Source organism: Plectropomus leopardus, chromosome 12 (genome assembly GCF_026936395.1).
Source record: "Plectropomus leopardus strain MGB_pleo_1.0 chromosome 12, ASM2693639v1, whole genome shotgun sequence".
Lineage (NCBI taxonomy): Eukaryota > Metazoa > Chordata > Actinopteri > Perciformes > Serranidae > Plectropomus > Plectropomus leopardus.
The window spans coordinates 24,466,567-24,491,827 of NC_142187.1; the positions used below are offsets into that span (position 1 = coordinate 24,466,567).

General features: G+C 39.5%; 1 protein-coding gene across 1 annotated transcript in view; it reads right to left on the bottom strand.

Moving 5' to 3' along the window:
* Positions 1-25,261, bottom strand: part of LOC121950863 (calcium voltage-gated channel subunit alpha1 Eb) — a 75,263-nt gene that overhangs the window by 2,157 nt on the left and 47,845 nt on the right. The window contains exons 21-47 of the mRNA XM_088085594.1: positions 20,737-21,507; positions 18,139-18,350; positions 17,758-17,902; positions 17,520-17,649; positions 14,233-14,292; positions 13,963-14,069; positions 12,578-12,674; positions 12,315-12,475; positions 11,427-11,564; positions 11,123-11,324; positions 10,854-11,018; positions 10,076-10,186; positions 9,910-9,990; positions 9,519-9,638; positions 9,354-9,419; positions 8,453-8,544; positions 7,835-8,009; positions 7,602-7,729; positions 6,554-6,650; positions 6,061-6,166; positions 5,043-5,150; positions 4,857-4,957; positions 4,112-4,218; positions 3,918-4,017; positions 1,150-1,254; positions 599-734; positions 250-413 (exon numbers count right to left, since the gene is read on the bottom strand). Of these exons, the coding sequence (XP_087941720.1) occupies positions 250-413; positions 599-734; positions 1,150-1,254; positions 3,918-4,017; positions 4,112-4,218; positions 4,857-4,957; positions 5,043-5,150; positions 6,061-6,166; positions 6,554-6,650; positions 7,602-7,729; positions 7,835-8,009; positions 8,453-8,544; positions 9,354-9,419; positions 9,519-9,638; positions 9,910-9,990; positions 10,076-10,186; positions 10,854-11,018; positions 11,123-11,324; positions 11,427-11,564; positions 12,315-12,475; positions 12,578-12,674; positions 13,963-14,069; positions 14,233-14,292; positions 17,520-17,649; positions 17,758-17,902; positions 18,139-18,350; positions 20,737-21,507 (3,985 nt within the window). The remainder of the gene's footprint in view (positions 1-249; positions 414-598; positions 735-1,149; positions 1,255-3,917; positions 4,018-4,111; positions 4,219-4,856; positions 4,958-5,042; positions 5,151-6,060; positions 6,167-6,553; positions 6,651-7,601; positions 7,730-7,834; positions 8,010-8,452; positions 8,545-9,353; positions 9,420-9,518; positions 9,639-9,909; positions 9,991-10,075; positions 10,187-10,853; positions 11,019-11,122; positions 11,325-11,426; positions 11,565-12,314; positions 12,476-12,577; positions 12,675-13,962; positions 14,070-14,232; positions 14,293-17,519; positions 17,650-17,757; positions 17,903-18,138; positions 18,351-20,736; positions 21,508-25,261) is intronic.

A 25,261-nucleotide genomic window follows, 5' to 3' on the forward strand; every position in this document is an offset into this window, starting at 1 on the left:
TAATTTTATTTTTAAAATTATATTACAGAAAAAGTAAAATATAAAATAATTTTAAAAAATTGTTTGCTTTTTATCTGTCCCCTTCAATTTTTAAAGTGGCAATCGAGAAATTTAGTAATGGAGGGGAAATTTGGTCATTCATTTATTTTTTTTTCTGACCTTAAAAGTGTTTTGGGCCAAAGCCCTTGGTATTTTCTGACCCTGCTTTGTTGCTGTCCAAGTCTCTGAATCAGAGCTGTTCTGACACACCTGTTTATCTTGGGTGTGTGCTCTCTCTACACTTGAGGATCGTGAGGGGTGCAAACTTCTTTCCTCTGAGTTACAACGAGACTCGTCTGGAGAAAGGAGGTGACAGCGCTCCTTGGACCGTCCACGCTCCCTGTCCCCCTGCTGCCAGTGCTCTGACCGAGATACTAGAGGGAAGACATTCAGGAGAGCAGGGACAACATAAAATAGGAGATAAAGAGCAAAAGAGATGGCTATAGTGGGCGTTGTTCTGGATTTGACCGTTCCTGCATTGAACACCAATATTCAATGTTTACTAATGGTGAAAAAAGAACATATTCTGATGTGATATCAACAGGTGAGTGAGACTAACCAGCGGCCTTGTAGCTTTTGTGCCGAGGTCGATAAACTCGCTCAGGACTTTTCTCCTCCTGCCAAAGGCCGTTTACCTGCTGATCCGCAACAGTGGAGGCTGAACGCTTCATGGAGCCGCTAGCAGCCTCCGTCTGCTTGTATGTGAAAACACACAAACAAAGCAGACAAACATGCAAACACAAGGTACATACACAAAGAAAACATTACACATGCTGTAATTAGAATCGGATTATTCAATTTAGAAACAAGTGGACCATTGCAGAGTTTTTTTTAAAAACATGCTTTAGTCAGTGCAAAAGAAAGTAGTGCATCCTCATAAACAAGTTAGGTTTAGTTTCCTCATTCTGGAGATGAAAAATCTCAAAGATCACACCCCTCTTTACCAATTGTCGCCTCAGTCAGACTCCCAAAGTAACAAAAGACAAGCCCAAACAGATTTAAACTTCACGGCATCACAAAAGGAACGATGCACTTTGGCGTTAGAGCCCATGCAGCCACTGACGTCCTCAGGATCCAGCCTAGAGGCCATGTCATGGAAAATGTGTGTACCTGCGACTCTACAGCCAGACGGGGCATGGAAGAGGCCCGCACACACAGACCCCTGCCTACTGGAAGCTCCTGAGGGGCTTCACTCCCCCTACTGCTCTCGCCCACCTAGGTGAGTACAGAAACAAGAGAGGAGGGCAAGCAGAGACACCAATCAGGCTCGTCCCCCGCCAGGACTGCCTCTATATGCACGGAGGTCCAGTTCGGGTGAGAGGAGGGCAGCCATTTCATCACTGAGGCTCATCTATGATAGACATCATCATCGCCATCCAATCAGAAGCCATTCCAGCCAAAAATGGACAACTAGCAACAGGAAAACTGACTCCAAGGCGGAATTGAAACAGTGGAGAAGACGAGCGAGAAGAGACAATAAACAAAACAGTTCACAGGGAAAGATGGAGTCCATATTTCAGCTTGGAGGTACATTTAATCATGCACGTTCAGGTCTTCATAGCTACACAAACAGAGCCAGACGACATCTGTCTCGGAGCCGAACACATTCCTCTGCAAGAACAAACACTAATATGTTTCAGAATAATTTCATATCATTCATCTAGCAAGCAATGTAGACCAGTAAAACCAGACAGTTCAGACACAGCAAAACAACAAGTTTGACAATCTGCCTTCGCTATTCCAACCTCCACAGGACTAAAAGACAGGAGCACAGAGAGCAGCGCTGCCGTGCTCTGCAAGGCACGGAGAAAAGTCACAGTAACGCCATCAATTTAAACACGTTTATACCATTTTTGTGTACTTCAGAAGATAAGATAGATAGATAGTAAGATAAAGTTTTGTTTTGTAAATGTTCTGTGTTCTAAAGACAGTGGTTCCAAACCCGAGGGAACCCCAAAGGGGACATAAGATAAGTGCAACACACATCAGCGTCATATGATGCTTGTTTAAACACACACATCCATTGTTTTCTATGGAAGTAAGCAGGCTTGACACAACCTAACTACTGTAACAGGACTGTCGTGATAGTTTCTTCTGTGCAGCTGTGCTGTTCTATTATTCTGAACATGGCATGGTGTGTTTTTAACAAAGAAGCTTAGAGATTTAAGTAGAGGTCGATATTGCTTTTTCAGGGCCTATACCTATACCAATTTTTCGTGGTTAATGACACCAATAACCAATACTTGGAATGGATATGCATTTACAATAAAAATGAAAATATTTCCGTCAATGTTTAGAATTTGGACTTCAACACAAAACTTTGATTAAATGCCTTTAGCAAATGTTTACTCAAAACTGAAATGTTCAACAACATATACAGTAAGATCCCAGCAACTTTTTTTAGAAATTCAAATTTACATAAAAAATGAATAAATAAAAATAGCTTCCTGAGGTTTTACAAAGTAAAAGTTTCTTCCATGCTGACACTTTCTTTGCACTTTTTAATTAATTAATTTTATCTGCAATCATTAAAATAACCTGCCAATACATATAATCGGCAAAATGCCAAATATTGGCCCCGATAATCGGCCAGGCTGATTATCTGTCGAGTGTATGATGTTGGCTAACTAACTACTGGTTACTAAACCATGATGGATCAGTTGATAAAGGAGCATATTTGTGCTTTTTGTTTCATTAAATGCATTTTTACATTGAGGGTCTGTCCACCACAGCATTTGTGTAGTGTGTGTGTGTGTGTGTGTGTGTGTGTGTGTGTGTGTGTGTGGCACTGACAAAGAGGCATTTTTTTGATATAAAGAATGTGACTTCATACAGCCATCCATTTGTTCGGACTCTTTTCAAACCTGCAGTGTGTTTTTCTGAATAACAGCATTAGTTTATAGTATAAAGAAGAGCACGGTGAGTGTTATGGGCATCAGGTCACGTGACACTCTGAAACACTGCAGATGTGTGTTGCACTTATGGAATTGTGAAATTAATAACAGGATAAGAAACTGAAAATAAAAAATTCTCCTACTTACTACTTTTTTATTTTGACCTCTTTAGTTTATCAAGAAACAAGAAGGAAAATTGCTGTTTCATTTAACTGCCTGCAAACCCTACACTTAGAGACAGAGCGCAACACGTCACACTCGGAAAACCACCCCCACTGGAGGGGAAAACAATCGGCACCACAATATGCAATTAAGGGATGAAACAAAATGCCTGTGTTGAAGTAGAAACATTAGATTTTAACTTGTCAAAGGATTACTTTAGCACCTTATGACTTCCAGAGAGTAAAAGTTACATTGAAAAAGTCAGTAGTGTCCTTCTGTCTCATTGTCTTTTCTCCTTACCTTGCAGATCATGAAATGATCCCTCTAAATAGCCAGAAGTGAAATACTTTGATATTTACAAGCTTAGCTAGCTTCGACTTCTACGATTGGTCTGGTAAAATTAGCAACTGTAACTCATGAGAGTCAGGATCCAACAGTTTTCTCATTCTTCCTGCTAAAGCCTGATTTGTTAACTGTATCCACTTTTATCTTCTTAAAGACTGTTTTTCTGTTAGGCACCTTACAAAAAATAAATTCTGGATTGTTTACTATGTTTGTCATCCCACCACAAAGCAGCTTTTAGACATTTTTTTTGTTTGCCCAGAGACATATGTGACAAGGAGGCACCTTTACACAATACAAAGTCACTGGAGAGCTACGACTTCCTTCCCCTCCGGTGTGGGTGGGACCTAATTGCGTTCTGTCTCTATAGACACCCTGTGACGAGCTGACAGTGTTCAGTTAAAAGGTTATGAATCCCTCCTCTAAGACATGGTTGCAGTGGTTGCATGGTTTTAGGCGCATGTTGGTGCTTTTTCTTACCAGATTCTGCTGCTGACCAGCATCTGTGTCAGAGCTTATGGGCTGTAAAAACAGTTCCTGAGGTGAGATGGGGCTCAGAGCCACAAAGCCTCCCCTGGTCCTGTATTGTGACAAGAGAGAAACGATAAAACAAACGCATAAATAGAGACACAAATGTAAAAAAACTAAAAATCTGCAAGCATGCACAGACTCACAGGGCTGAGCCAGCACTGTGGGCCATCATCGGCAGCGTCTGGGTGTTGGACAGAATGTCCTCAGGGAGTGTAGAGGCGTCAAGACGCTTGAACATTAAGTTACTCTTCTGAAATGAGTGAAACAGAAACACATCACATCAAATAGAGGTCAGAGGGCTTTGTTACAATTTCATTTTCACATTGTTCAAGCCCAAATTTAAGAATTTGAAAGGTCAAAGAAGACTGAGTACTATAAACCCCAAATACAGAACAATTAAGTAACTTCCACATACATTCGCTACATTCTTCCCTGAATGTACATAGTTCTGTTTGGTAACAACGGATGCGTAAGAAATATAACTAACTGGGAATAAACGTGATTCTTTTGCTCGACTGCAATTTTGCCCCATTTTTTCCCCTTTTTTCCTTGTTGTGCTTCTTTTTTTAACATCCTAAAGTTAAGGTCATATCACAGCTTATAATGTAAAGCTTGTTTTGTTTCTCTATGTAATACATCACACTATGCTTAGAAGTGTGCCATAGTACTGCAATAGAAAATTCGAACAAGTCCCATATTATAGATGATAAACATCTACAGCTCAGCTATCTGAAACTGTGCTCTAATGTTGGATGCTTTTTGTTTTTCTTCTTCTTCCTTAAAATCAATTTTTAAATATATCTTTTTCTGTGAATATCTAATTTTAAAACAGGGTAAGAAATTGAAGATTGAAGTGCGACAATGCTACTAACAGCATGCAGAGCTGACCTGAGCTTCAAGTTGTTGCCGGAGCTTCTTGGCTTTGTTCTGTTTGAAGTAGTCCATTATCATCATGGAGGCGTAGATCTTCCCCACCGTCATATCCGTATCTGTGAGGGCAGACATGCTACATTAACTGTTACTGCTTGTCTCTCAGCGTTACATTGAGTATTTCCTCCAGTGTTAGAGCCAGACCTTTGTTGATAGGTACCAGTAGGTCCAAGGTCTTTTGGGGCAGATAAGGCCAGATGATACTGATCTCTTTTTGTAGTTCACTATCCAGAGCGATACGGTCCTCACCACCTGCGACAAACATCCACATTTAGCCACAGAATATGTGATATTAATGAGTTTGAAGCTAAAAAAATCGTGGTTGATCAGACGAACATAATCATAAAGGTTCCTACAGCTTTAGGCAAGTTAGATTTAAGACTTTTTAATGCCAGCTGGCCTGACATTTAAGACCAATGTTACAACAACCAAATCTGACATCAATGGTTTAGGGACAATTTAGCTCAAATCTTTATCTTAACATAAAATGTGATTTTTATTTTTTGTTGATGTTCATGTGAGAGGAATTTGAAAGATTATATATAATAAAAAATGAATAATAATAAAATAAAATAAAATAAAAGACATTAACCAGTTATTTTTGAGATTTTACAAAATGACATGTTAGGGCATGTTAGCTGTAGTATTCACAGCTGCATGTAAACAGGAATAGTAGTTGAATAGTCTTTTTCATTTCTTTTATTTTTCCCCAGGACTTTAATAATTCATATGTGTTGTCATGTTCAAAGAGAAAGTAAAGAAAACTTGGACGAGAAAAAAAACTGCTGATTGGTGCATTTCAGTTTCTGGGTCATTTAAGAACAATTTTAAGGTCATGCACATTCGTTTCAGCTATATTTACTTTGTGTTGATGTTTTCTTATTATGCAAATAAACCTCTCTCAAAGCATTTTATTTGTTAGTTACTCTTTCTTGGAAAAAAAAACAAATTATACTTTTAGAAAGTGAGGAAAAAATCAGCTATTTCAAAAAGTGGTGGGGACATGTCCCCAGTGTAAATGACACCTATTTTGCCTGTGTACCTAATCTTTTTTTGACAAGTAAAGACTGTTTTTAAAATCATGTTCATGTCTCTGAGATGTGCTATTGAGCCCTTTTGCCTGTGTTTATTTACAAAAGACATGCTAACTAGTGACTCTGACCTCTGGCTATTTTGATATCCAAAGCTGTACGGATGAGCGACATCAGGGTGGAGGTGAAGTGGACGGTCATGTCCTCATCCACAGGCATGTTCATCAACACCAACCTCTGGGGGACAACATGGGACACAGAGAAAACAGGATATTCGTTTAATCATTTCTTTATTCAAACACCTCCGTCTACACTACCAGCCAAATGATTAGGTTTCTTTACATTTTCTTAAACAACCTTTGAAGTGACTCCATCAGAGAGAGCCACAGTGTGACTCCACATACTAAAATACACAACTGCTTTAATGCAGTTTGAGCAAACTGTGGTGCAAATAAAAATGAGTTTGTTGGTTTGTTCCCTTCATTTCACCTTATGCACCATTCATATTTCTCTCTTCTGTAGTGTGTATATGATGAATTTAGATCATATAGAAAGGATTTCACTTGAGTTTTCATTCCATCTGGCCCTTCTGAGTTTAGAAAGAAGTGATAATGTTTTCGGTACCTTGTAGGCGATCTTAGCAGGACATTTTTTGCCCAGTCCCAGCGGTGGTGACATGTGCGTTAACATCTCATACATGGCAGTGTAGTGGATACGACCACTTCAGGGTGATGAGTGAGGGGAGGCACAGAGAAACAGAAGCAGAAGACGAATAGGTTAATGAAAAGTGGCATAAAACTCAGATTTAATGCAGAAGAGGGAAAACAGCAAGTTCCCTTTAAAAGGTCTTGTTGTTATTCTGTGGCATTTTACATTTTTGGAACAATGATTTGGTTTTTTTTAGCAAAAAGATCTTAAGTACACTGAACTCTAGATGCTCTCTTGGACTTAAATCTGATGGTGCTTAACATGTCAGCTCACTGCACAGAAAAATGTGTTTCACATGCTTTGGCAGCCCTCTGCTGGATAAAGATAGAACATGAATGTAAGTGGGTCTGCATTTGGAAACAAAATCAAACTGAGCTTATAAAAATGCAGCAGTAACGAAAAAGACCCCTGTAAAGGCCGACAGTCCATTCTTCTATGGTATGCAAATCTGCAAATGCAATCACTACATATATGTCTGAAGTAATTCAAAACTATTAGAATTATGACAAAATATGGTTGCTCCTAGATGCCATGTCACTTCACCAGTGCATTTATTATGTACTTCTAAATTGCAGTCAATATCATTGCTTGTTCTATAAAGCCTAAAGTCCCAACCATTTTTTTAATCAATATCTCTGGTGGATTTTTTTGCAAATAGTTCACATTTAGATGCGAGTATGAGTACGACTAATTACATGATGGCCAAGGCACAGCTTTATTTAAGAGACCAAGCTCCCTGAGTGCTCCAGAACGACTGTTTTCTGTATTAAGCGAGCAACTGCATGTGTAGGCTACCCCAGAGGATAACTGGATTGTGATATGGAGTCATCATATTTCTACAATTGGTTATGTTATGTCTTGTGTCTTTTGTATTTCTACAAAAACATGTTTGCATGCTTTAATGGTGAAAAACAAACAAAAACAACAACAACACTGTCCCAACACCCCTAAGATCAAGTCTCACCATGCAAGACGATCATACTCCCCCCAGATGCGAACAAACTCATCCAGGTGATGGGGCCCCAGGATTGACGAGTCTCGCGTCAGGTACTCAAAGTTATCCATGATCACAGCCACAAACAGATTGAGCATCTAAAAAGGACAAAGAGCAAACAATTGGAAAGAAAAGCTGTGTGTAAAGACAATGGAGAAATTGACAAATATACAAATAGAGTGTTATTTTGGTGCAGCCCTGACCAGGAATGAGCTGAAGAAGATGAAAGAGACAAAGTAGCAGTAAGCAAAGTCAGTCCCACAGCCTCCCTCGTGGTCTGGAGACGTGATGAGGGGCGAGATGGAGGGGTCTGGTTCACACTCCTGACCCGACAGACACGAAAGCATAATCTCCTGCCAGGACTCCCCCGTCGCACTCCTGGTGGTTTAAACAAAAACACACATAGTTAACAACAAATTAAGATCCAGATTGATTTAAAGGGATAGTTAACCCCAAAATAAAAACACATATTTTTCTCTTACCTGCAGTGCTATCTATAGAACTATATTGCTTTGGTTCGAGTTGCAGTGTTGGAGACATCAGCCATGGAGACGTCTGCCTTTCATATATACTTTTTTAGCACTCTGAGCAGAACCAGACAAGTGCCGCCAAGTTCTATTTTAGTAGAGATAAGGCGGACATCTCTACAGCTGCTATATCCAACATTCTGCAACTCACACCAAAACAATCAAGATTTATAAATAACAACACAGGTAAGAGAAAATATATGTAATGTTCGATTCAGAGGTAGATTGTCTCTTTAAGAGAATTAAAGCTGAAGAAATCAAGGCTTGAAAGTTTGCTTTTGTTGATAATCTCACCTGAAGAGCAGCATCAGTGCACTGAAAAAGGTCTTAAAATTGTTGTGTTGATTGATGTGACTCTCGTCATTCAGCTTGATGTTTCCAAACACCTGCAGAAAACAGGTTGTGTTTATTTATAGGAATTCCCATTGGCTTCTGACATAGTATTTGTTAATTTGTCAAAAAAAAAGTCAAACAAAACATTAAACCTGAGGATGCATGACATCGTATTTTTTTGCCAATATCTGTTATGCCGATATATAAAAACTAATTTGGCCGTTAACAGACATATCCACCCTTTTCTATACCTAATTTTAGTGATCATCAAGTCTCTTATGTAGTGGAATTTAACATCATATTATGCATACATACGCTTATTGTGACAGCCCCCCAGCAGATAGTCACATAAAACAAAATGCTTTTCAGTGTATGTAATATTCATTCATTGTGCAAAATAAAAAAAATACTTCAACTTAGGGTTAATATTTTATACATGCTCAATATATCAATTAAATAACTAACGTAAAAAAAAAAAATACTGGTTTGTGATATCAGCAGAAATCGGCATGATGGCCGATACCAGTATCTCATTTTAAAGCCAATATCTGCCGATACAGATGACGTGCCGGTATTATCGCGCATTCCAGATGATAACAATCTTGAAAGCAATCACTTGTATTAATAAATGTATATAAATGGCTCAAACTACCTAAAATAATATAAATAATAATAAAGAAAATAATACACCAAATACAGGTTAAAACAATATCATCTGTTAAATCCAGGTAAACTGAGACAACAGAAAAACATGTAAATTCAGTCACATACTCAGAAACCATTTACATAACCGAATGTTTGGCGTCAGCTGAGAGCTGTGACAGTCTGTTATGTTATTTTTGATATATAAGCAAACAGATACCTGCATTCCAATTATGGCGTATATGAAGAAAAGCATAGCAATGAGGAGACAGACATAAGGAAGCGCCTGTTGGAGAGGAGACAGCAAAGACAGTTAATTAAATCTCATCATCATGCTTGTGTGAGGAATCAAAGTGACAGGAGAGAAGACTGTAAAACATCCCACCTTGAATGATTGTACGAAGGTCCACAGCAGGATGCGGATGGTGTAACCCTGTCTCAGCAGCTTGATCAACCTGGCCGTTCGGAAAAGCTTCAAGAAACTCATGTTGATGGTGTTCACCGACTGACACACAAATGGTTGGAGAGAGGGTGACACAAGAGGGAGGGAGGGTGGGAGGGAGAGAGTGGCAGACAGAAGGGAGAGCGAGGATGTAAAACACAGATGGCGAAATTCATCACAACATGACTTAAGTTGTGTCTGGAGGCAGGGATCGTAACACACGCGGGAAACTTGGACAGAAAGAATGCTGCATTTAACGCTGGCTATTTGTGTCGTTTTTTTTTTTTAGGGTCACAACATTGTGAAAATGAATGGTGTCTTGGCAGAATCTTACCTGTAAATCTACAATTATCTCCGTGATGCTGCCAAGAACAGTGATGAAATCAAAAATATTCCAAGTATCTCGAAAGTAGTTCTGCGGCAAAAGAAAATATTTTAAGTAATTTGATTCAGCATAGACAAATTGTTTATCAGTGGTCTCTTCTTGTGTTAACTCTCACCACAAAACCAAATGCCATAATCTTGAGTATACACTCCATGGAGAAGAGGACGGTGAAGGCCGTGTTGAGGTGTTTTAGGACCGTGTCGTAGGCTGCCGGGGCCGAGTGGTACTGAAGAAACATGTCAGAAATTTGAAAATAACATTATTTTTAAAATTAAAATTGCTGACAGACATGACAAGTACCTCCACACCTACTTTAAAATTATTTTGTGTGACTTCACAATCCCCACAGCCATTTTCCGAGAAATATCATTAATATATCGATTTTCTGCCGTCCCCAAAGCTGTTCGTTTCAGTACACATTATGAAAATGTTGAGGATTAAAACTTGAAGTCAGTGAACATTTGATTGCCTCAATTCATATTTTTTCAGCGTTTAATTTGGTGTTTTGCAGCGTTAATTCTTCACCAAAGTCACACAATAAACTAATAGATCAAGGCAGTGGTACACCAGAAGCTCCCGTGTTCAGCGCAATAAAAGTACTGAGAGTATAGAGAAGTTTCACCTCCCGCTCAGTTCCCGGTCAGAGAGGGCTGTCTGTTTGGGAAGTACTAAGCATTCGACTGGATGAATGAGACTTTGATTTTACTGCACAAGCTGTGTGTCAGTGCATTTTCTAAACCTAACCTACATTACTGTACGTTAAGCAGTATTCATGGGGTGCTGATTCGTTCAATCATACGAACTGTTGTATGTTGCATGCACATATAGTTAACACAAGGCCCTTTAAAGTATATTCTGTCCCACCATGAATCCTGTTGTGAGGAGCGCTTTACCTTCATCATGAGGACCACAGTGTTAAGCGCGATCATGACGAGCACCGTGTACTCAAAAGACGGCGATGCCACGAAGTGCCACAGTCTATACTGGAAGGTTTGCCTGTTCTGGGGCATGTAGCGGGTCATCGGCTTGGCACTGATGGCAAAGTCGATGCAAGCCCTCTGATGTAGAAAAATTTAAAAAAAAAAAACAGACATGAATGAATATGAGCGTGTGTGTGTGTGTGTGTGTGTTTGCAAATGTAATGTGTTTTATTGCTGCACACCTCGTTCTTTTCCAGGCTGCACTCCTGAATCATCTTGTCGCCCTGCTCCTGGAAGGTGATGATGATCAAAGCCACAAAGATGTTGACAAAGAAGAACGGGAAGACCACAAAGTAGACCACGTAGAAAATGGACATCTCCATCCGGTTCCCCCGACTTGGCCCCATGCTCTCCTCTGTAACATCGGTGGAGTGCTGCAGGACTCTAGCAGAAAAATTGTTGCAAAGTTTAAATTTAAACACATCTTTTTCCTTAAACTGAACATTTGGGGGGTAAATTGTGTAGTTGGAATCTAACTGCACTTACTGAGGCCATCCCTCTCCAGTGGAGACGGTGAAAAGTGTGAGGAGGGCCCAGCAGACATTGTCGTAGTGAAACTCGTGTCTCCTCCACTCTCTTCTCTTCACCTCCTTTTTGTCTCTGCTGTAGTCAATGTAGTAGCCTCTGTAGGGAGCAGAGTGGCCCAGAGGTCATTGTTTCACCTAATTCACTCATTAAATCAGCAGACTGAATGAAGACAAAAGGTATTAAAGCTTTTGTTAGGTGAAAATATTATTCACTGGTGAGTCTGGGTCTCTGCAGACAATCACAGGCCACCTGGGAGTGTGTTAAGAGTGAGGAGCTGCACTTTTTAAAATATTTTCTTCTGCCTGCTTTCAGGCAGAATCTCTCTCTCTCTCTCTCTCTCTCTCTCTCTCTGTATCATAAGCTGTTTGTGTCAAGACTTTCTAAAAGGATTTGTCAATTCAAAAGTCACAAATGTTGTGGCAAGATCTATTTGTCAGTTATATTGAGTTGTTATTAATATTAAATTCTTGCCAGGAAGTTCTTCACAGGAGAGATGTTGCATTGTTTCTCTCCTGTTTTAATGTTCTGGGAATCTGCTACATCATAATGGAAATGTGTACTGTATTTGTGGTTTGCAGAAATGTTTAATAGCCACTTTTTTGGGGGGTAATTGGATTGATATATCTATGATTCTGAACTGGTCCTTTCTGCATATTGAGTACTCTTACTTTTGCTATATTTTGGTATATGTTAAAGTGGTAATATATTTGTTCTTTTACTCAAGCAATTTTTTTATGCAGAACTTTTACTTGTAACAGAATATTTCTACTTTACAGTATCACTACTTGTACTTGAGAAATCGTTTTGAGTGCTTCTTCCACCACTGGTTTAGTTGTGTCAACTTACTGGCATTCCTTCTCTGTATTCATGGAGCTGTCAGTGCAGTAGAAGAACTTCCCCTTGAACAGCTGCACAGCGATGACAGCAAAGATGAACATGAAGAGCTGGTACACGATGAGGATGTTAAAGACGTTCTTCAGAGATGTGACCACACAGTCGAAAACAGCCTGCAGAGAAGAAAGATGAGAGGGATGGCAAAGTGAACGCAATCTGTCAGAGATATTTGAACTGACAAAAAAACAAAATACTGGGGCGTGTTTGCATCATACCTTGAGTTTAGGGAGCCTCTTGATGGTTTTAAGAGGCCGCAGAACTCTCAAAACTCTGAGAGACTTTATTGTCTTGATGTCTCGGCCTTTGTTGTTTCTGTCGATATTGAAATACAGCACTTAGGAACATAGATGTAAACTCAGACTAATGCACATGGACACATGGAATAGACACATTTAAAACAGTGAAAAAGAAAAACACAGTTAAAGCAAAAATGTCAACTCAAGTGCATATCAAAAAACACAATGAAACACTTCACCTTGAGTGTGTTTGTACGGAGCCAAGCAGGTAACACAGGTAATAGATCTCATAATTTTTTTCAGTTTGTAACCTTGAATTTATTATCTGTGAGGACAAATTAACTTTGTTGCATTTATAATTTTTGTCCTTAAATCATGAAATGACTCCTTAAAAAGCAGGTTAAAAGCACCACCCTCATCAACTGAATTTATTATTAAGGTCATAGAACTCAATCACGGTAATTTCTCTTTGTCCTTTTCCTTACTTTCAACCAAAGTTTCAACTGTGTGCGTGTAGTTTTGAGTCTGAAATTAGAGATGCTGATACAATTTATCCATTTTACCGAAAGAAATATTTTTATATTGATTACTGTGCAAAAATAAATGATGTAAATGACAAAATTATCCATTAGAGGGCATGAATGATTAGTGTGCAAAAATTATCAAAAATGTTACCAATGGTACCACTCAGGCTCAGCAGATTGAGGTGAGATTTAAAAGACAACAAAAAACTCCAAAAAACACTGAATACAAAAGGGCAAAATTACACACATGAAAATAATAAAAGAGAGAAATATTTATGAGAAGCTTATGGGAGACGTTTACATTTAGTGTGACTGAAATTTTTACCCCATCACATTCCTGGTAGCCCCAACAGTGATAAAATCCACAGGAACAACAGAGAAATTGAGGCATAAAGAGAGATACACCGTGAGCACAGCTCGGAGGATCACAGCTATATTCACAACAGAGAAATTAACAATACAGTCCTCTACAGTACAACAAAAGGCACAAAAGGTTTAGTGAGTTATCTGACACACTCATGCTGGCAACGACGACAAAGAGAAATATCGTAGAGGCCTTTAGCGTCACACTCCACTCATGTGTAGACCCTCAAATTTCAACTATCTTTCCTCTTGTTGTAGGACCATAGCAACAGTTAAATCTGAGATACACACTGCACAGGACCATGCATGCCTCCATATTTGCAGTTCTTGAGCTGCAATGTAGGAAACACTTTTTTGAAGCTGCAAAAGGTGTCTTTGAGGGAAGGTCGTTTATAGCAATACTGTATGCTCAGAAAATGATTTGCTGCAGTGAGTCAGTCATTAGTCATCAGCAGGCAGCACCATATAGTGACTCACGTTAGAGCAAAGGCAATCAGAGCTCCCACCACCACAATGAAGTCCAGGATGTTCCACATGTCTCGGAAATAAGCGCCGTCGTGCAGGATGAGACCCTGGTCTATCATCTGGAGGACAAACAACACACCCACACAGACATGTAAAGTGAACAGATCAAATACACACAGGGACTGGAGCACCCCTGAGAAAATCTAGAGCTGCTATGTTTTTGTCGTTAAAAGTGTGATTGGTGTGGTGAAAGTGGAGAAAAGATACGTTTCAGTTACCCACCTTGATAATCATTTCAAAGGTGAACACTCCAGTGAAGACGTAATCAAAATAACGGAGGACCTGCATAATTTGCAAACATAAAAAAAGATTTTTCTGAGGGGGCATGCTCTTATTTTTCATCATTCTGGCACACACTCACCTAAAGTGTGTCCCAAATCAATATTACAAACTTATTCTGTAACACAGCGGCGGCAGTTGAGAGACTGTGGACAGAGTTGACTGAAATATCACCTGTTATGCATTCAATTGAATTTGATTCAAATCTTTATTTAAGACTTGAGAAATAAATTGAGGGTGTCCCTCACTCTCAATGATCTATCATGAACAAATACATAAAAACAATCACTAAGCAACCTAAAATAAGGTAAAATGAACAGATGATCAATAAGTAAACCAGAAAATCCAAAGAAAGTCTTAAAAAAAATGAACAATAATAACAATATATACCAGATAAAAGTCAAACAAAAAAAAAAACAAGAACAATGTTTAAAACAAGATCTGAAATAAGGTTTTTAAAGAGCTGTAATGGTGGCAGATTGTCCAAATTTTAAGTATGATGCAGATTATTTCATGTATAAAGTGGACTGTAAGAGAATAATATTTTTCCTAGATCAGCTCTGACTGCAAGAATAAGGAGCAACAACTTATTCTGTGAACTAGTATGGAGATTGTTCAAGTTCAGAGTTAAAAGGGATGTGATACAGAGTAGAAGCATCTGTGTTTATATGCTTATGCTTGTGAAACATATGTTGAACATATGTTTTGGCCAAACCCAAGACTGAGACACGTGCAACACTTAAAAAAGTGGTTTCCCCACAAGACTCGAATACAACAGCCGTAATCATATCTATATGTATATAAAGTTTATGTCAGACATCTAACAAATTGCCTTGCAATATCTCAGCCAATTGAACTTTACAAAGAGTGCATAAAATTTCCCATCTAAGATTCAATACTTGTTATTTGTTTTCCGAGATCTTTTTGGAGCGGTTTCATTATTAACCACAATTTGATTTACTTTGTTTTATTTATTTTGTTTTACTGTTTTTGCAGCTGTTGGCAGCTTCAATATTTCATTATAACTGAGTCAAGTTTTCAAACTGCGAATACTAAAATAATGTTGTCTCTGGCTGTTAATACTACGTTGGATCCCCCTCACCCGTTATTTGAAGAAAATCAGCTTTTGCCATCACACAGCAGATTTAGAGTCCCACAGGCTCGAATGAACTGCACTGAATCCACTTTTCGTAATGTCTGTAGTGATTTGGAGCGTTAATTGTGTGATTTTGTTGATGGTTAAGTGTTAGGTGAAACAGCTGATGTCCTGGGATGCAAGACAAATTTCAGAATTGTTTGTGACGATAAAGTGAGTCTAAGCTATTTCAGACTCTCAGTGTTAAGCTATTGTTTTAAGATACACAATGCAGGATTTTCCTTTTTCTAAAAAAACAAACAAACAAAAAAACCCACTATATTCTCATACAAAAGTAATCCCTCTCAGTCATCACTTATGACCCATTAGCAGTGTGTGGCAGTGTATGTATGCGGAGAACCTGCTCTCTGCCAGTCTTTTCTCATTTTCTTCTTATTTTGGTTCATTCAGGACGTTTTTTTGGATGTCAGTCAGCCAATAGCAGCACTGGGTCAGGACTCTATAAAAGCGTAGTGACCAGGTTACACTGCTGTGTCTGCATCTCTCCTCTGCTCTATGTAACTGACATGAAACAATCAGCAAATGTTTCATTTCTCTGATTCACTCCTTTTTTCTCATAACACTGCTCTCTCTTCATCCACTCCCTCGCTCGCTTGACCACCACTAGTCTCTCAGTCTTGTTGAGCTGAGGAGGAGGGGCCAAGTTTGAATGTTGCATTTAGAAACAGTTAGTGACAAACCCTGCATAGTTTATCTTTAATGCATTTTTCTGTTCTCCTTCGAGAGCAGTACAAATTTCGGGTCTGTGGTGATGTTAGAAAAAGCCATCCCAAAGATGAGAAATGATTGGCAACCACGTGCATAGATGGTGTGGAACATGTCAAATGTGAGTCTGCGTGTCCTTCGTGTGTCTCTTTACTCTGTCTCTCTCTCTCTCACACATAAGTGTAATTTTTACTAGTTTGTGTTTTTCTGGTTACTCGTGACACTCTCCATGACACAGAGTTGTGAAAAACTAACTGCACAGCTATTTCCCCAGCAAAACTGCTGATTCTCACCTTGTGCGTGTGTGTGAAATCAAACGTGTCACGACACATTGTTGCTGACACAGTGTAATGTCAACTCGACATCAAACAGTAAACCTGAAAGCTAAAACGTCCTCGGTAGGATTGCAGAATGAGTAAGTTCAAAATTTTCATTCATTCTTTGCAGTCTTGCTTCGTTGAGGATAAGGTCTGTAAAAGATGACGATATATCAGGTGACAGCAGTCAGTTTTAACATCTGTCCTGCCTATCAAGCTGTCAAACTTTAAATGGAAAAACAAAATAATTTGTCTAATATTCGTATTGAACTGCCAAATCTGATTTGACTTTGACTGATTTGACGAAATTATGAGAAAGGTACAGCCCTAATACTGCATGACTTGTGTGAGTTTGTCTATGGATGTTTTGATATAGATCTCCTGTTGTAAACTTCGCCGATGAAATTAATTCATAAATAATTTTCATCAATAAAAGAGTCATGCAAGGAAAACGTTTCCTTGACAAATTCAACACACTGATACAGTGTGAAAAACTGATACAGAAATGGTAATTTATAGGGTGAAATAATCTCTAAGGTGTCAGTACACATCATATGAAGTTCTTTTCAGATAGCTAAACAGCACCTGAAACTCCCTTCCCCCACACACCCCACTGACGTCAAAATTGTACCTTTCCCAAACTGACAATCAGCCATTCACACCCATGCAGCGATTAGCCAGCTGTGTGGAGATGAGAAAGTATTTGACTATGTTCTCAAGCTTCCCACATAAACCTGCATCCCGTTTTGCATGTACAAAATAATGCAACACAATGAATGCCTTTGAGCCTCCATATCAATATCCAAATTTGAACAATACGAGTTCATCCATTTGGAACAGCTTTTTACATTTCTGCCTGCATACATGGTCGACATGTTTGAACCAGTTAGTTTGGTTTTAGCTTTTTTTCTAGCAGTTCTTTTAAACTCACCTATTATGCACTGCTGTGTTACCATTTTGCAGCTTTTCAAAGGTTTCTTCTGACATCAAATTGACTTTCTTACATCCAAATTCAGATCAAGGCCACTAGGGGAGGTGTATTTTGATCTTACCTTGTTTCTGTCTGAATTGGTACACACAGGGTCCTCAGCAGCAAGGGCGATGCTGCTCGCCACAATCACAAGGAGGATGGTCATCTCAAAGTAGCGCATGGTAACCACATAGTGACAGATCCTCCTGATACTGAGGATAAATGACAGGGAAGATGTTGGTTAATGAAGAGCTCACACAGAGAGGACAAGGTTTTTCAAATAAAAAACAAACATTTTGGGGGTGTTTGCAGCATCTTACGGGTTAGAGGCCTTGAAGATGAACATGCTATCTGGAGCTACAGGTTTGGGAGGAATGGGAGGTTCCTCCTCCTCCTCTTCCTCCTCTGTGTCGTCCTCTTTGTCTGTCTGTTCAGAGTGGTACGCCTCCAACTCTTTACTGTTCACTAAAATCCAGACAGAGGTGCGAGAGGAGAGAACAAAGCTGTTTCAGTTGGACATGGACAGCTATGATGAAGAAAGAACAACGTGAGTCACCAGCACAATGGATTCATCAAAAAAAAAAGACTGTGGCACTCTTATCAGATGTCAAACACCTACACACGGTGATCCAGAGTGATACCGACACTGAATCCCACTTTATGATGCACAGTAAAGGAGTGTGAAGTGATCACAGCGCTACCTGTCATGGGCGTGAGCTCCAGAAGCGGTTGTGCAGACATTTCAATGGCCACGCTTCCTGCCAGGTTTGATTTGTCACGTTTGATGGAGACCGGGCGGCTCTCAGACTCGATGGCCCTCACAGTGAACTCCGTGGCCTCCAAGGCCGGCTCCACTGGGATGTTTTGGTCCGAGTCCAGTAGCTGCTCACACTGAGGGGGATCGGGGATGTCTCTAAAACATGAAAAAAAAGATCAGAAGAACGTAAATCAGTGCAACACCGCTTAGATACGTTATGACATGGAAATCTTTTCTGAAGAAAGAGCTATGGAAATGTTCTTGTATGCTGTATTTGTATCATGCTTTTTGCGTTGTATGTGATTAACGTCTGTTTCATCTGAAATGTCATTTCCCTCAAGAGAGATTTTAACTACACAAGCGGCATGTCTCCGTAGATGACAATACCCATCAATCAACCACTTTTGACTGAAATGTTTCAACATTTTTTGAATGAACTTTTCATTAGGGCTATAAACTTCTGGTTGGTTTCTCGTTTGGTTGGTTGTTCTGCTCTTGTCCGACCAAACATCCGACATTCAGTGTTATAGAGATATTTAACGCCAGTAACGTTAAGTTCCATATGACATTGCAAACCCAAAGTTGCCTTCTATAGTGTTCAGTATGTCAGATTTTTTTAATCTGTCCTGTCCAACCCCTTGCTGTGAGACAGACTTCTGCACTGTAACGCTGAGCTGTGTGCATGAGTCTAGTTTATATATGGATATTATCACATTGGGGATCACATTTATTTTTCACTTGAGGCATTCCACTTGCCTGAACATGGGTTGTGTTAATGTCAAGCCCTGTGATAGATTCAAAAAAATAAAAAAATCACACTTTGGTGGACACACAATGCTACCAGGTAGAGTGAACTGTGGCAATTTAGTTGATCTAGAGATAACGTTCAGGTTTTTTCTCTAGTTTGACCTATCGATTGGTTGAAGAGTAGGTAGAATTTCAGTCGACTGAGATTTTCTTTGGTTGATTACCGCTCTACTTTTTATCTGGTGAAAATTTTAATTTGTCCAGCACTTTGGTTTGTGACCAAAAACCTGTAACTAACAACATTCCCATCAGCCTCAGTGGTGTTTTCAGTGCTCATCAGCAAATGTAACTAAGATGATGGCAAACATTAAATCTGCTAAACATTACCATATCAGCACTGTCACGGGGAGCGTGTTAGCACGCTCCTGTTAGCACTGATCTCAAACACCACTGTACAGCGTCAGTATGGCTGTATTGGCCCACACTTTTATCAAGTCTGTCTTAAAACAACACTCACACAGCAATATGTACATTTCACGACTCATTGGTTGTGTAATTGTTCCTTCCTAATGTGACTGTAATAGAAGAGATGTGGGGCAAAATCCACTATTTTTGTTCTGTGCTAAAATGCTCTCCAAAGTTTAAAGTGAAGCAATGAGGCCTCATCAGTTAGACAAAACAAATGTATATCTTTGAAAATGTTTAGGATGAAACAATAGGAGGCAGTTTTTAACTAAAAGACAGTCTGACCTAGTCTTCTGAGGCCTTATTTTACGCAGCTGAATCACTATGGGGATGCAGTTTTGCATGAAAGGTAGGCTTTGGATTTTGTCTAAAATGGCAACCTGCAGAGCCGAAAAATGAAGCCAATGTGGAAGTGCAGAAAACTATAGTTCCTAGAATGGCTACTTTAGGCTCCAGAAGTGAGTCAATCTCAAATGACCCCCATGTTAAATTTACTGCAGAAATAAACATGTTTACAACCTGGTACAAAAAGTGGTTTTGGTAGCTAATTTCCTGGTTCACAGCAACTGTAAAAGGGGTGAATGTCTATATAACTCACACCTTTAAATGTCATTTAGTGTTAGTTATGTATTACTAAGGTCTTGGTTGCTTTAGTGAAGGGTGGGTGCCACGTCACTACCACAGCGACTTCATAGATAAGGTATGGTGTAACGTCAGAATCATAGACAATGTCGCAATTTCAGTCTGTTTTCATGGAAGTCAGTTGTAACTAACTGTAACTAAATGGCCCTCTATGGAGTCGGAGCTCATTTTTTTCAGCAAATACATTTTATTTTCATGGTTTTAAGCCTGTTTTTCACTAGCAAAAACCATAGTTATAAATGTACTGTGCTGAGCAAGCTAGCAGCGTGTTTAGCTCTACTCTCGCGTCCAAATATCACTTCTGGCTCCAATGATTCAAGATGGCGAAGGCCAAAATGCCTCACTTGGGGGCTTCAAAATAGCACACCAGTGGCTAACATAATTAAATTATACAATCTATATTTTGTCCCTATCTCTTGGAAAGGATCTCTTTTTAGTTAACAACTTAAATGTTCATCATAAATATGGGCATGTCAATATTGTTTTGAGATAGAATTTAAATGTGAATGTATCCTGTAAAGAAAAAACAGAAAAATGAAAGGGTTCGCTTCTCCTTCAGGGAAAAATGTCCAGTGAAAGTGCAGTTAAAATGTCCTTTTCCACATACAAAAAGAAAAAGGGGTCAAAATTACTAGAGTTCATCGTAGAGAGTTTAACCTTATGACCCCTTTTCTTCATCAAGGCTTACCTTCGACAGTCTTCTCCAACTTCTGCATACGGGTTGGCGATGCACGTTCCACAGTCGTCTTGAACCGACTCTCCTTCTGCCTCTGCTTTCTCTCTCTCCTCTCTGTCGTCCTTCTCTTCCCTCTCATCCAGTATCTTCCTCTCCTGGCTGTGCGACCGTCTGACTAGTGGCACCTCATGCGGCGACTGGGTGCAGTCCAGACTCTTGGCTTCAGTGCGAGCATCGCGGTGGCGGTGCCGTCTGTGTCGGGCCCCATCGTCTGGCCCCTGACTGGGTCTGAATTTGCGGGCCATCCTGTGCCTGCCGCCGCTCGAGGCCCGGTGGTTGGCTCCTCCTGTCTTGTCCTCGCTCAGGTTCACCAGAGGCTCGGCTGCCGGAGGCTCAGGGATGGGGATGGAAATGGACATCGGGGGCTCAGGAAGGGGCATCCCCACAGACATGGGGGACTCGGGCAGGTGAGCTGGGCTGGCCTCAGGGGAGAGGGTGGAGGTGTGTTTGGGGATTGTAGGAGTTTCGATGGTGTCTTCTGTAGGGCTTCCAAACAGCTCCTCTCTACTTGCCATCTGTCGACGTTTGCGTAGCTGGTTGGCTCTCTGCTCCCACACTGACATGTTAACCTTTCTCCTCCTCTCGCGGCGGGTGACAAAGGCGTTGGAGCCATTGAGGGGCTGCTCGTCTGCTGCCCCTGTTGCACTCTCGGGCTCATCTGGGAAGTTTGGTCGACCTCTGTGGATGGCTCGTTTCCTGTATAGGTAGGGTCTTCTCCTCCCACTGAGGACCACAATACATTTCACATCAATATGAGGCAGCAACAGGCCAAAATTTAACGAATGATTGACGAGAAACACCAAAACTTGTGTCCATTTAGCATACCAGTTATATAAAAGAATATTCAAACAAATCAAACAAAGGTTGCAAGAAAAGGGCAGAGCTTTTCTGTGAATTTATAATGTTAGTTAATCAGTAACACAAAAAGATTCCCATGGAAAAAATATGCAAAATACAAGCTAAAAAATACAAATACATCCAGAAATGAAAAAATGAAGATACCTGAGAGGTAAGGACAGATAAAAAGAACCAAAACCACAAGGACAATAAAAGGTAAGGTGCAGGATTTAAGTATAAACATAGTGTAGAAAATAATCTCAATAATTGAGTAGGAAAACTGAAGGGAGAAATTCTGTGAGACAGAGATGCATACAATCATACTTACTGGTATTCAGATTCTTTTGTTGTCCATGTAATCAATGAGTGATTATTTGAAAACAAGACATTAGTGTTTTACAACATACACTGAACATTTGTTGTGACACAGAACAAAATGTGTAGAGGGGATGCAAAGATTATCCAGTTTAAACAGGTTCAGAAGGGACTGAAATCAGTTCTTTAAGATTATCAGTGTTTCCTTGGAGGAAGCGATCCATTTTATGGCCATTACTGTTCAATATATTCTTAACCCTTTGAAACCTGGAGTGATATCACTTTTCTTGTGTTGCTTTCAGATGCCTTTCACAAGTATTTAAACCTTTGAGCCCTGGGCAATTTGTGCAATTTCTTTTAAAAACATTGGAAAAAAGGCATTGACCAAGTTGGTAAGAAATGTTTAACATATTGCAAGAAATTAGTAGATTTAGACTTTTTTTTTAAAGCTAGGGAAAAAATTCTAGGGAAAAAAGCAAAAAGCTAGGGAAAACTGAATTTATACTAATCATAATTACATATTTAAAATTATGTGACAAAATTATTGTAATCAATTTAAGCATGCTTCCAAAGCCCTGTCTTTGTTGTTGTTTTAAACTTAAAAAAATTAAAGATTTTTTTAACCAACATTCATGAAATTTTCTTGTAATCATTTCCTTTTTTTTTAAAGATTATTTTTTTTATGGCATTTGCCTTTATTATGTATAGGACAGCTTAATGAAAGGAAGGAGAGAGAGGGGGTGACATGCAGCAAAAGGAAGCAAGGACACAGCCTCTGTTTATGGGGTGCCCCCTCTACCAGCTGAGCTACAAAGTGCCCCACTAATTTCTAATTAATGAATTTTTGGATAGTTTCCTCTTTTGTTGCGTATCGCCTTCTTCCCAATGTTTTTGAAAGAAATTAAGCCAGTTTTCTCAGGTTTCAAGGGATTAATTTAAGGTTAAAATTGACTTAAAGCTGGCAGAATGACAATATATACAACATTTTGGTCAGTGCCACATAACAGGCATAAAACAAGACAACGTGATGGAACCAGCAAAACACTGTAATGCACATCAGAATCAGCATCTTGGTAGCTGCAATACATACAAGACTAACATTCAAATATGTAACAGACAAATGATACATTTAGTGTCTCAGCTAGAGCCAGTTACCTGTCTGAGGTGATTATTTGCCTTTTCTCTCACTTTATGGAGTTAATTAGTGCCTAATTTTTTATTGCTCATTGTGTGTCATGCAGTTTGTATCTTTGTTAAGAAATGTGATACACATAATAAAAGTTTATTGTAATCATCATTATGTGATTACAGAGGTTACCACTCAGCTGCATTTATGCACTATCCATTTATGGCCACTAAAAGTTCTTTTTTTCCACTGACAGGCTCAGATTGTTATTGTAAGTGTCTAAAAACATCATGGAGAGGATCCCTACAGAGATAGACCTTTTACATAAGAGGCTATATGCTTTATGTTTAACCAGAAAAAGCCCAAAATTGCTACTGCCAAATCCACCAGACTCCATTTAAATCAATGGTCTCCAACTGGTCCAGCCACTGGCTCCCGATTTCTCCTTTGTCATTAGTTCAAGGTCACACATAAGAGAAATGACCACATATTCAATTTTTTTTGACAAAAAGGTAAACAACATGAGGGCATAAAACACAATGAAATAAAACATATTGCAAAAATAAGGTGCAATTAGTTAATAGAAGGTGATTGTTAAAACAGTAGAAATACAAACCAAGATGACTTTTATCAGTTGTATTTTGTTCTGTTGACCTTGAATGAAGTGCGTTTTATGATAATAGTCTGGTGGGTTTGGTGATAGGAATTTTGGGGCTGTTTCTGATTGAACAAAAAGCATCTTACTCTTTAACAAAAGGGTCAATCACAGAAGAAATCTTTTTCAATGAGTTGTCAGACACCTATAATAATAATCTGAACATGTCAGTGGCAAAAACAAGCACTTTCAGTGGACGTACTTTGACAGTTTACAAATGCAACAAAGGGTTGCATTGCAGCCTGTTATGCAGCTCTCTTTCTTTAAAACTGGACCAACTTTATCTCCATAAATCACTTAGACACAAAAACATGAGAAAATAGGGGCCAGATAGTAACAAAAAACAAAGCCCCCCTAAAAGTGTCCCTGCACTATGCTTAAGCATTATTTATCAATCACTGCTTTAAGATGTGGTTACTGGTGGTCAGTAACGCCCTAATGGGACATGTACTGTCATAATACTGTCAACTCCTTTGTCAGACTGGTGATGCTGATCAGGTGGAGTCACACTAATCAGGAAAATCTGACACAGTCCAAAGTGTGCCTCCTCCCAGTAGAGTGACACACTGAGACTTCCCACTGTTCCCGAAAATCTGAAATCTGAAAACTACATCCTGCCCTCCTCCTGACTTACTGGATCATTAGACCTGTGGGAAAGCCACCAGGTCATCGGAAGAAGCAGGAGGTCAGTGAAGAATCTCATTAACAAAAGAGGCTGCCCATTACCACTCACAGGCCAAGACAGTTATAGAAGACAATTTGTGTCTCTGCAGACCGCAGACTTGGAGAGGGCAAGGTAACCACTTTTGGGGCGTTTCCACCAGCAGGTCGGTTTTGTTCAGTTCAGCTCAGTACACATTTTTTTGAATTTCCACAGTGAAAAGTTGTGGATGATACCTTTGGAACTGTCCCCATTTTTTCCACCCCTCTACTTTGGGTACCCAGCACACAGATCCAGTACTAAAAGGTGGAGCTAGACACACCGCAGTCTGTTGACTGGTCAAAAGAGAATCAACACTCAGTGCAAGGTCGTGACAAGTTTAACCATTGTTCATAACGTTGTCATACATTAGTTAACTATAACTTATGAAATAATGTTTTGCAGCCTCTAGCAGCAGCTGTAGACTGAGGAAAAATTAAATGAATTCACTGGGCCGACTGCCGACAACTTTTCTTGTAATGTTACTCAATGCATGAGATGACGACGTGAATCCATCAACACACCTTAAATTTCAATATGACAACTTTGACCACTCTTCTGTTTTATTGTCTCTCTTGGATGACATACCCTTTTGGTACTGAGTGGGTCTTCAGTAATGGTACTTCATCACTGTCCACCACTGAGTATAGGCATAAAACGTAAAAAAAATAATCAGACGGATTGCGATTTGTGTTGCTGCCCTATAATACTGTCGAGTGAAATTAAAACTGATTCACCCAGTTCAGGTGGCTTACTGGTATATTGTAAACCTCTGATTGGCCAGATTAAAAAACAAATGTCAGTTAGCATGCCCATTCAAAGGCTCTGGGCTGCAGAGACACTA